The sequence below is a fragment of the Oryctolagus cuniculus genome, chromosome 8 (assembly GCF_051225735.1).
Source record: "Oryctolagus cuniculus isolate XC-2025 breed Fujian yellow rabbit chromosome 8, ASM5122573v1, whole genome shotgun sequence".
NCBI lineage: Eukaryota > Metazoa > Chordata > Mammalia > Lagomorpha > Leporidae > Oryctolagus > Oryctolagus cuniculus.
Genome location: NC_142874.1, coordinates 116,552,628 through 116,565,085, shown reverse-complemented (window position 1 = coordinate 116,565,085; position 12,458 = coordinate 116,552,628). Strand labels below are relative to the sequence as shown.

General features: G+C 42.9%; 1 protein-coding gene across 4 annotated transcripts in view; it reads right to left on the bottom strand.

Annotated features, from left to right (window-relative positions):
• Nucleotides 1–7,346, bottom strand: part of PAQR3 (progestin and adipoQ receptor family member 3) — a 31,275-nt gene extending 23,929 nt beyond the window's left edge. For 2 of the 4 annotated variants that reach the window (XM_051820189.3, XM_051820190.3), the window contains exons 1-2: nucleotides 6,948–7,276; nucleotides 3,195–3,357 (exon numbers count right to left, since the gene is read on the bottom strand). In XM_051820189.3, the coding sequence (XP_051676149.1) occupies nucleotides 3,195–3,357; nucleotides 6,948–7,132 (348 nt within the window). In that variant the 5' untranslated portion in view covers nucleotides 7,133–7,276. Of the gene's footprint in view, nucleotides 1–3,194; nucleotides 3,358–6,947 lie in introns of all 4 variants that reach the window. The other 2 variants (XM_070047982.2, XM_051820186.3) reach the window with 2 other exon arrangements.
• Nucleotides 7,347–12,458: the final 5,112 nt, after the last annotated feature.

The window sequence follows — 12,458 nt, the reverse complement described above, 5'->3', positions numbered from 1 at the left end:
AGAGGGAAAAGCAACATACTGAAAAATACAGAGCCTTTAAGGACATTTGGCCTTCTTCATGATAGTATTATGATTAATCTTATACATGAAAGGGTTTTAACTTCAGTATTACGGGCTGGGGATATTACTGAAGATTTTAAGTGTGTAGATTAAAAGGGCTGAGATGCCAGGTTATAGGATCAGCCCTGGGGAACAATAAGAGCCTACAGAAAGATAGTGGGTGTGCAGAAAATGAGACAAATAAACAAAATGAAGTAGGTGTCAATAAATATGTTGCAAGCACCTGCTAACTGTTCAAGGGCCATCTGGTTATTTTATATCAAGCTTAACCAGTTCCAACAGACTCAATATTGATACTCAGCCACAACTTCATTTCTTCATCCACTGTCTGAAATCCTTACTGGTCTGTGACTTTTTGGATACTAAGCTACAAAGATTATTGACCCAATTATACATGACTCTAAGAAACTTGGTTATTTGTTTTCTCCAATTATCTTTGGGGTTATGCATCATAAATCTAGAGAACATAGAGGTGTACTCAATGAGGGGGAAAGATCAGAGTCATGACTGAATGACACAAGAGCAGGCTTCAAAACAGCAAGTAGCGATGACTGCAGCTTGGAAGCAGGGAGACAGGTAGGTGTGCAAACTGGCAGACAAAAGTGAGGCAACCATGTAGACAATCTGTGTAGAGGAATTTTAACCCAAATGTCCCATGTGGTTACCTGTGGGCAGTAATATCAAGGAACTTACTTTCTTCTACCTACACTTTATTGTTTGCTTGTATTTCTACATGAGCAACAGTAAAGCTTATTTTACTCTAAATAAGGAACATAAAAGAGGAAAAAGAAAAAACTATGGTATCAAAGGAAAAGTAAAAAGTATTAACAGAGAACCCCAAGTTTTCAAAAAGTTAATATATCCTGATTAAAAAGGAACCCCAAGTTTTCAAAAAGTTAATATTTCCTGATTAAAAAGTTCCTTACAAAAAAAAAAAAAAAAAAAAAAAACCAGAAACAAATGCAGCAAGCTGAGTATGTTTCATTATAGTGGAAAGTTTCCTTCTGTGGAATATCTCATTCCATCAATGTAGGCAGTGTTAAAGCTCCTTAGACTGATAAGAAAATACATCACGATCTGGCCCTTGGCTGTTGCTCTGCCTCATCCTCCTTTATCCCCTAGGTTTCGAACTCAAAGACCTATTCTTACAAGTCCACAAAGTGCTAAGCTAGCTCTTGCTTCTTGCCTTATACAAGGAGCTCTTCTGCCGCCCCGCCTCCCTCTCTTCTACCTCCTACATGGTGACTACCTTGTTAGCGCATGTTGGTTTTATTTAGCACTGTATTAACATAGGGTCTGGGGGCATATAGAAGGCATTCAATGATTACTCATTGAATTGAATCTAGGAAACGGCATTCTTAGATGCTACTCCTCTCCAAAAATATCCTCCCTTCAAAAAACTACAAAAACAAAACAAAACAACAACGCTAAAAACCACTGGGAAGGTTCAATAACCTTGAATTACATTCTGTCATTCAGAATATACTACTCTGTTTGGGAAGAAAGCACTGAGCAGAAAGAAAAATCAGGAAAGAAAAAAGTTATGTTTTTCAAAAATTAAATGTAAATCAATATTACTAATTATACTTATGGTTTACTATGTTGCTGCCTACCCTAATAATTTGGAAAATGTGGGTGAAAAAGTTCTAATTTTATAAAAAGAAAAAGATAAGAGACAATCTCCTTAAGTGGAAGCTCATTTGAATTTTTCAAGTTGTACAGTGTATAATGGAAAGACCAGGATTTTAAGGTCCTGCTGCATAACCCTGTGGAAGCCACCATGACTTTAGGGCTGTTTCTTCATCAGCAATTGTCATTATTATTTAATCATTTTAGTTTTGCAATACATTAATTTCTTAGGCCAGTGAAGAAATTAACATGGGTTCTCTGACCTAACATCAACTATGGCAGGAATAAGGGCAGGTATAGCAGGTGGAGAAAAACACAGAAGATTCTTAAAGTAGATAACAGTCATGTAATTAACATGAACCAGTTTTTACTTATGAAGATCATCTTAGTTCAAGCTAAGATAAATCTAAAAAAAATTTAACTATAAAGAAATCAATTCATTGCCATTGTAAAACTAGGGTTGTAGTCTAGGAAATATTCTGGCTCTAAGCAGGACAAAAGTTAAACAACAGAAAGTATACTTTAGAAAATATTTCAGGAAAAAAATAACTGTCAAATAACACAAAAATACAGAGCATCATTTCCCTCAAATAAATTTAAACTATTCATATTATTGCAGAAATTGGAATTGGAAGAAAAAGAAGAAAAATGGTGTTTGTGATGTGCATCTTGGTCATTTGGATACAAAGTCTGAACTTGGGTAAAATGAAGGTCTGAATGAAATGCAATGATAGCAACATCTGTGCGGTGGATTGACAGGTTTACCTCTCCAACTAGGTAGCAAGAGGTTAAGTGCACAGAATGGTGGTCTGTGTCTGTCAGGAGGAAAGGGGATGGAAGGCTTTTCTTTCTGTTTTTCTGTACTCTGTATTTTTAATTTTAAAAACGTCAATAGGATTATAGAAAATGTTTGCTGATTTCAGATAACTTGTTTGAAAAATGACTAAATATAACTCGTAAAGGCATTTTTATGAATTCTTGAAGAAAAATCTAAGTGCTACAAAACTAACAGATGCAGGCGGTAGAGGAAAAGAAACTGAAAGTATTTGGAATCAGGCAACTGTAAAAGGAAACTAACATTAAAGCAAAAGAACAAAAGATCATACCAGCAAAACAAACACAGTAAAATCACAAGCATATTAATAAATACAGATGAGATAAGAAATCTTTCCAAGTTTTAAGTATACACTAGTATTCTATTTCAAATAGAACAGAATAAGAAATTTACACCCTTGTGCTAAGCTTAAAACAGAAATTCTTGAAAATGTTATAAAAATTAATTTTCCCAAAATCTTTAAAACTTACTGGATTTCAAATATCCTCTCTTAACAATATCCAAATACAATCCTATAATAACAGACTTTTTTTGATGCTTATGAAAATGAATAAGCTGACCGATGTGTCATTTGCTTTAAAACAAATAGTGGGTCTGAAGTAAGTTCATCTTTCCCAGGCTGTCTTACAAAGTTCTCTTTACCAACAACAGTGTTTGTGAAATAACTTACCTGGAAGCAGAAAAGACAAATAGAACAAATTACAAAATCTTCTCTGGATGCACTTGCCGAGGGTAACACAGATGTCATATCATATATTCCCAGGGTGAAGAAGAGAAAGAAACCCAGCAAATGACTCCAGATGTTAACCGTCTCATTAGATAAAATAAACAAACTGGAAAAATAAACAAATATGCAGCTCAGATTCCAACTGGCTCACTGTCAGCATTCAAAGATTCAGGACAACTTTGGGGAGTTACTACTGCTCTCTGCTCTCCGCCCTTAACCCTGTCTGTACCTTTCTGCATTTTATTGTATCATTTAAGTTAATTAGTCTTTAAGTCTTTCCGTACCTCCACCAACCCTGGGATCTTAAAAGCTTTTCTGGCTCAGCCCTATTATACTTACCATGTTCCCCCTACTGTTGGCGTTATTTGTGTGTAGATTCCATGCTATCTCCCTCCAACCTATCAATTCCCTGCTGGCCAGCAGCATTCCTCTTCATGACATTGGTGATCCAAGCACAGTGCCTTGCTCAGATTATTCTCCAAATGTCTACCGCATTAAATGGGCAAGTGAAAACTAGATGTTACTTAGAATACTGTTGAAAATACTAGCTACCTGGGAAGCTGCTCATGCAATTTGTCAGTTTCTTAAAATGCCTTTGTAAGTATTCATCCAAATGCAAAGTTACATGGACTTAAAAGAAGCAGAATAAATAAAGTGACCCATGAGAACTGACTTGGAAAGGTTCTTTGAGATGGATATGCTGGGATAACTGCTGTGGATGTATTGAAAGCAAACTAGTTTCTAAGTTTAGGCTTTTAGGAACAACAGGAAATTACTTTAAATATGGGTACTATTTGCACTCTTTCAAAATGCCCTAACTGGTCTTGGCAGCACAGGTCGGTGGGGAGTGTGTCACTTTAGCCAGGAATCAGCAAGCTTATTGTCCTGTTCCCAGCTCCTGCCACAGATTAGCTCTGCAATCAGGGGCAAGTTATTTCACCTCTCAGTTTTTTCATCTATAAAATAACAGAGCTGGATCAGATGCTGCCTTAATGTCCTTCCAGCTCTTTCCATAACTCTGTGAAATGGTTCTCTAGATGTGGAAAGGATGCATCAGATTAACTGACTGAAAACTGATTTCATGACTAAAGAGTAAAACATTCTTGAAAAACCAATCTTTGTGTTTACACTAACATGCTTCACTGACTCAGAAATCCTTATTGGTAAGCATTAACGTGTCACTCTCATCTACTAAATTTGCAGCAGTTGCCCATGGTTCGCCCTTTTCCATTTCTCAAGTGATAAACATAGCAAGGGTGCAAATGATCAATGATCAAGTGATCAAGTAGCATGAAGTTCAAACTTTATCCTGTACTCACATCAAGGATAGACTACTTAGAGTTGGAGGAAGGGATGCAGGAGTGTGCTGGAAAACATCCAGAATTGTTCTGACAGTCAATGTTATACTCTATTGCCTCAGAACTTTTAAGTGAAAACCAGTATAACCTGATTAACTGCATCAAGAGGTATTGTTGGCAGGGTTGTTTTGACCAAGAACAGCTCCTCTCATATCCAAAATATGTCTTGATCACTTGTGAAAGCTTAAAAGACAGTAAAGGATGAACCTGGAAAAGATCAAGGTAGTAGGACGAGCACCTGGAAGAATGTCCCCAGTGGATGATCTGCATTTGTCACATGAGAAGTTGTCCCAGACTCTGGTCAACTTTAAAATCAATCATCAGCTTCATATCATCTGTTTGAAATCACTGCTGCTGATGCTAAGAGCCATCAATCACTATGCACTTATTAAGTGCGAGGTCTTTTGTAGTATTTTACATGCACAATCTCATTCGCCCCTAATACCACGTGAAGCAGGTGGTGTGATCATCTGCTGCTGTGGTTTGAGCATGATTTGGCTCCAGGATTCATGCAGAATTTAAAAAAGCCCCAAAGTCTTACATTAATGGCACTAACAGCATGTATGGTGTTTACAAGTTGGGACTAGTGGGAGGTACTTATGTCACTGGAGAAACGCTCTTGGAAGGTAGCTTTCACCAGAAGTTGATTATAAAAGCCTAAGTTGAGCCCTGTTGTTCTGCTTCCTGGGAGCAGTGTGACTTTCCTCCACAAAGGGCTCTATCATTGTCATTTATAGTCCTCACCATCCATGGTTCAACCAATGAGGCCACCAGATTTTGAACTTCAACCTTCCAACTCTGAGTTACATAAATCTCTTTCCTTCTGAAGTACCTTGTGTTGGGAATTTCATTTTATTATCAAAAAGTTGACGAATAGAAACTTGTTTTTACAAATGGCAAAAAATAAGGCTCAAAACAGTTAACTTCGGCTCAAGATCGCACAGCTGTTTGGTCGCAGATCTGAATACCCAAGTCTTTGTGACTTAGCAGCTCAGATCTAATGCACAATTCTTCACTTCTCACTCCATGAGATATGGAATCTAATATTGGTAGAGGATCATTTCTAGGTGGGTATAAAATATCTATGGCAGTTCACTGCCTGCCCTATCCTTGTGGAACTCCACATCAAAACAGGGCCTGGCTCTGATATCTTGTGAAATTACTCATGCGAGAGACTCTGGGAAGTAGTTACTAGAATTCAAATTGTGAAGTCCTGTGGGCATCCATTCAAGCCAAGTAGGGACCGCCAGTGATGTCAACTTGTGACTGTGAGTCACAGAGACGTTTTCAAGGCAGGACAAGGGGAGGATGGGGAAAGGCCACGCTGGAAAGATGGTCAAGAATCAGACATATGGATGTTGCTTGAGCAGTTCCGGAGCCCACATTCCTGCACTGGGGGTTGCCACCATGGTGATCTGGAGCTAACCAACATCTGAACCTTAAAGGGTACTGTATGTCAGCACACAGTGTTTTTACCGAATGCTATTCTAAAAATCCGAACAGATTTTCAGCTCTGTTTTTTATTTTTAAACATGGTTTTCAAGGGGCTCTGGTTTTGAAGGTTTAGAATGATCAAGGAATTCCTTTCAGAGAGACGCTTCTTTGGGGCTTGAGCAGAGGTTGAATGCTCCGTTACGGGCTCTCCTTGCTACAGTGCTTTTCCTGTACAGCATTTCCCACAATGTTGTTATGTAATAGTGTCACTATCCCTTTAATGTCTGTCACCCAGGCCAGACTCTGGTAGCTTCATGAGAACAAGGGTCATGTCTGCTGGTCTTTTTTTTTTTTTTTTTTTTTTTTGCAGGACCTGGTTCAGTGCCTAGCACCTAGCAGGAGCTCCCTAAGTATTTGAGAAATGAATGAAATCAGGGCTTTCTAAATACACATGGATGGCAACGTGAACTTGTTTCCTATGACACACGCACTGATCGACCGAAAGCTTCCGAATTCCCATAGGGGTGTGCCAAAAAGAAACAAAGCTTAGGTAGAGGCAGGGCAAATACAGCTCCGCCACTGTCAGTGGGGTTGCTTCCAACACGTATCCCAATGGGTACCACATGGAATAAAGGATGGAAAAGCGCTTTGTAAGCAGCAAACAGCCACAGGAGAGGTGGTAATTATGATCACGCTCACTACCATCATTATTCCGTGGATCAAGTGCCCTGACGGGCTTGGAGGAGGAGATAACGAGGAAGAGGGGGGGCGGCAGAAAGAGATGAAAGGACCGGTGGCGAGGAAGATGGGCACAGGGCAACGCGGGGAAGGCGGCAGGGAAAGCAGACAAAAAGGGGGTAGGCGAGGGGCAGGGGCGCGCCGGGCGGAGGCGGCCAGACGATACCTTTTGATACACAGCCTGGAGGGCAGGTAGGCCCGGTAGCCGTCGGTGATGTAAGGGTTGTCCTTGAGGGACACGGGGATCTGCTCGTAGGTGTAGAGGCGGATGCCGCGAGGCACCAGGACCGGCCAGTACTGGTAGCTGCCCAGCTCGATGTAGTGCGCGCTCTTCAGCAGCTTCTGATGCATCGTTCCCGGCCGCCGCCGCTCCCGGCTCCGGAGCTCGCCCAGGCCCCGCCTCCCCGGGGAGGGGGCTTCGCCGCTGGAGCCCCCGCCCCGGAGCCCGCGGACGCTGCGCGAGGCCCTACGGCGCCACGGCTGCCCAGGCCCGGCCCCGCTCGCACACCGGCCACCGCCGTCAACGCCGCGCGGCCCCGGCGGCGTCGCAGCCCTCTCTGACGTCAGTACGCCGCGTGGCCCCGCCCCCGGCCCGCGGTCTGGGCGCGGGCAGTTCGAGCGCCGCGATGTGGCGGCGCCAGGGGTTTCTCCTCGCCACTGAGGAGAGTTGACACCACAGAACCGGACCGGCGGAAGCGAGCGGGCTTTTGCCCTTTTCGCTTGTTTAATTAGAAGCAGTGGTCGCTGTATTTTGAAAACTCAGGGGGAAAAGAGTAACAGGAAGAGGCATAACAGCGCCCCAGGGTTGGTTTCTCCCTGGAGTCACGCACTTAGGAGGGACTTGTGAGGTTGGCTAAGCTCAAGGCGGCCCTCAGGAGTGGTGGGAAGCTGAGCAAAGCTGATGCACGCGGAACGTCATCCCGAATCGAGGTATCGAGCGGTAAAGAAAGCACCAACTCGTCCCAAACCCGGTTACCACTCAGCCTATGTTCTCAGGCGGCGCTGGAGTGCAACTAGAAATCTCCTCTGGTAGACACTACGTCCAGTAATTCACGGGCTCAGGAAGCAATCAAGGAAAAGGAGAAAATCTGCTTACTTGAGTCAGAATAAAGGTGAAACTCGCCAGAGCCTGCGGAGCGCAGCTTAGAGGCAGTGTTGTGGCGTGGGGTCTGGTGCGTGGTCTTGCAAGGCTTGCTTATTCAGGCTGGCAGCAGGGCTGATCTCAATTTGACTCCGTGTACAGGGAGCCCTTTGCCCACCCACTGTGTGGCAGGTTCGTGGCTGACACTCCTGTTTAAAAAAAAGAAAAAGACGAACAAGTGAAAAGCATATCAAACTTAACGAAGTTTTATGTGACCGGCCAGTCTTCAAGAATGAAGACCCCGCAGTCTGATAAAAGCAGATGGTTGTGGAGAAGGTGACTGGACGCAAAGAGCCGGATCTGATGGCGATACGCTGCTGGAGGATCCCAGCAAGGCCTTTTGGTTCAGATCCTCATGGTCTCCAGCCTACTCCTGGAATAGGGGTCTGGCCACCTTCTTTCAGGTGAGGTAGGTCCCGGGATTCCTTTGTGACCGAAAGGCAGAAGAAGGGCACAAAGTTACTTTTCTAGGTTTTATCACATGCTTTGGGGAGAGGAATTCTGGCTTTTCTCACCCACCTCCAGGAAATGAAATTCATTTCTCTGAGCTGCCTGGGGAGACCTGAGAAGAATTGCTGCTGGGAGGTTACAGTGCTTCGGAGGCCCCCTCCTTCAGCTCTTGGCATTCAGCACGCCAAAACATTATAATGTGGGATTTTGTGTTCTGAGGCCTGACAGCAAACACTAAGCACTCATAATACCTATTATTTATTGTTATGTTAATAATGTTGATTTTTGAGAGACAGTATGGCTTGGTATTTCAGTCTTGGGGCTTGAAGGCATATCAGAATTTACACGTGAATTCATCATATTCCTGTTCAACCTTGTACACGTTACTTGACCTCTCTGTGCCAATTTTCTTGCTGGTAAAATAGAGATAATAACAGAAGTTTGTCTTATGAGGATTAAGTGTAAATTCATGTAACACTCTTGGAAAACTGCCAGGCATATTATTAGTGCCTTAGCTATAAAGAGAGTTCAGAGGAAAAAGAAATTAATAGATAACACTGGAAAAATACATAAATTAATAGATATGTTAGCAGAGATGGGTGGGGTAGATTCTTGTTTTTGCACAAGAAAGAATTCAGATGTGAGACAGTGAGCAGTGGTAAGAAAAGTAGCAAGGTTTAATGGGGTAAGGCACCCGTACGAACAGGTGGGTCAGAGTTCGAGAAAGAGTGCCCATTCAGACTGGCGAAGCCAAGGTTACAAGGTTAAATGGAGAGCATACACCTGGCAGGCCAGCAGGTGGGTGGCTCAGGAAAGAACTATATCATCAGACTGGGGCCTATAAGGGAATGGGGTCCAGTTCTTCTTGCTGTTTCTCCCCCTTCTCCTCCTTCTCCAGGACAAGGGGTTTGCTGAGTGTGAATTAGGTGAAATTCTTCCCAAGGTTTCACCACTCAGCGCTATCAGACGGGGGAGCCCACCTGGCACTGGATAGAGGAGGCTCCCCTAGGGTGCCTGCCTTGGAGGAAGGTTGTGAAGATTTTATTGCTTAGTGTTATCAGACCAGGTAACCCATTTGGTGCTGAGGAGAGAGGATTCTCCTGGGGAGCCTTTCCCAGTGGAAGACTGAGACCACCTGTAAGGTTACTGCGATGTGAGCAGGACTTTGTATTGTAAAATACTGGGCTGCTTCCAAGGTGAGCTTATGTGGATGCTTTGTTTTTCTTAGACTCCTCTCATACACATAAGCTAATTTCTAACTTCCTACCTAACAGATAAACCTGAAGATAAGTTGAGGTCTATCTTAAATGTCATATAAAGAAAATCAGATGTATTTTTTAAGCCATGGAGCTAAAAATAATATTTGAGAGCTCACTATGTGCCCGATACATTATCTTTGTTGAAGGTTACTGGGTATGGGAAATCTCATCTTTTGTAGAGGAAGATCAGGCCTGAGAGTGCCTCCCTGCCATTCCTATGGTGCCCCCCACCCCAGGAACTCCCTGCTGCATGTCCTCTTGCTGATACCACATGGCACAACTTAGTGGCCAGTGCTGGCCCAAAGGTGGATCACTAGTCCATGAGATGTACTGACACATGTTCACACAGGAACAATGGTAATTCGTTTGAGCAATCCATTTCTTCCCTGGGAATTTGGCCTTGAGGTCTGAGGAGAAAGTCTTTAGCCTGGTATTTGAAGCAGAAGTAGAACGAGGTCCAGAGATGATCAGAGATAGAGGAAGGAACTGTGTTATGGTAATGGTAGGACACCAGACTAAAGAACTGAACGTGAGACTGTCTTTGATCTTTAGCAATGTCCCCAATGAGCCCGTTGTAAAATGGCTTCTGGAATGATTGTGATGATTAATAGCCCATTTCAGTTGTCTTTTGTTCATTCTCACTGTTTAACTTCGTTAAAAATAAGATTTATTTATTACTTATTTGAAAGGCAGAGTTACAGAAAGGCAGAGGCAGAGAGAAAGAGAGAGAGAGAGAGAGAGAGAGAGAGAGAGAATTCTTCCACCCGCTGGTTCACTCCCCAAATGGCCACAACGGGCCAGAGCTTGGCCGATCCAAAGCTAGGAACCAGGCATATGGGTGAAAGGGACCAAGGACATGGGCTGTCTTCTACTGTTTTTCCAGGCCATAGCAGAGAGCTGGATTGGAAGTGGAGTAGCCGGGACTTGAACTGGCACCCATATGGGATGCCGGCACTGCAGGTGGTGGCTTTACCTGCTATGCCACAGTGCTGCCTCCTGGTTTGACTTTTAAATTAAGCACTTTTGACACCACATACTTAAGAAAAAAGCTTTTGAAATGCATGGACAAATATGAAAAGATAGATATAACACTAATCCATGTCTGAATCTAGGAACAAGAAAGAGATTTTTAAGTGAAAACAAAAATAAAGAGTTCTTCCACTCAGGTCTGTAAGACAGTGGCAACAGGAGAAACACTGCTCTGGGCACCTGTAATGGATGGTAAAACAAAGATGATTGGGCACATCCCCCAGCAGATAACCATGAACCTGGGACACCTTCAGGGCTATAGCTGCTTAGTGATGGTGCTTGGCAGAAGCCGTCAGCAGCCTAATGCAAGAATAATAGCTGGTGAGGCACCTGATGGGACACCAAGAGCTGGTGATAAAAGAGGGGTCAGCAGTGGCATCTGGCAGGAGACACTGGTATCTCTTAAAGTAGCAGGATGGGAACTGAACTGACCAGTAAGAGTTCATGGAAAAATGGCAGCATTCTCTCCTGGGCACCTGTGAGATATGTCCTGGACTTTAGACATTGTTGAGGTGGTGGTTGGTGGGGAGGCAACTCTCAACAAGCTGGTAGTGCTGCATTCCCACATAGGAGCAAGCACCAGGGAAATCTGAATTCTTACGGTTGCTGTGAGTCAGTATCACACAGACAGGTGAGGGATGGGAAAATATCAGTGTACCTTTCTTTATAGGATGATTTTCAGCGAGACTGATGAGGGCTGCATGGAACATTTTGGGGGAGGGAAATGTCTTCCTTCCCTCACTTGTTGCATCCCCCCGCCTTGTTTCTTTCCTTCCTGTGTGAGAGCAATTCAAAAGTGTTTGTGGAAAAATAGGATTAAAATACAAGTTTAGGGGCTGGCTTTTGACACAGCAGCTAAGCCTCCACCACTTGGAATGCATGCATCTCATATCAGAGTGCCTGGGTTTATATCCCAGCTGCACTCTCCATTCCAGCTTTCTGCTAATGTGTACCCTGGGAGGCAGCAGATAATGGCATAAGTAGTTGAGTCCATGTCACCCACATGGGAGACCCAGATTGAATTCTGGACTCTTCCAGCTCAGATTTTGCAGGAATTTTGGGAGTAAAACAGCAGATGGGAGATTTTCTCTCTCTCTCTCTCCCTCTCTCTCTCTCTCTCACTCTCACTCTCTCCTTCCTCTCTCTTTCTCTCTGCTTTTCAAATAAAGAAAATAAAATTACATTTTTGGTACAATATTTTTAAAATTCATGTACACAGGTGGTCTTTTGAAAGTTATGGAAAATACATGTGCAAAAACTGCTTAGATTTCAAAATTTTTTTGTGCTAGGATAAGTTATCTTTAATCTCATTTATATATGAACTTTTTGAAATGCTGTCATAAATCCTTTCTGCCTTTTTTACAACTCTAACAATGTTGGTGTGAGACTTGCAGGTATTGGAATGAAAACAACATAGAATTCACATTTATTGAGTTCTGAATATGAGACACACAGTAGCCCTCAACATAAAAAAATACAAAAGATGAATAAGTCTTGCTTTACATAATCATCTCTATGAATCTCAGTAGCACAGGCATTTTGACCACTTCCCCACTTTACTTTTGGGACCATACCACTTGTGCTTTTTAAACTTATTTCTCTGGTTCATTCATCCCTGTGGCCTATGATACTTGGCTGATCCTTTAAGTAGTATAGTTGTCAAGATTTCTTTCTTCAGAACGGTGCTGTGGCATAGCAGGTAAACCTGCCACCTGCAGTGCTGGCATCCCATATGGGTGCCAGATTGGGACCCGGCTGCTCCACTTCCGATTCAGCTCTCTGCTTTGACCTAGGAAAG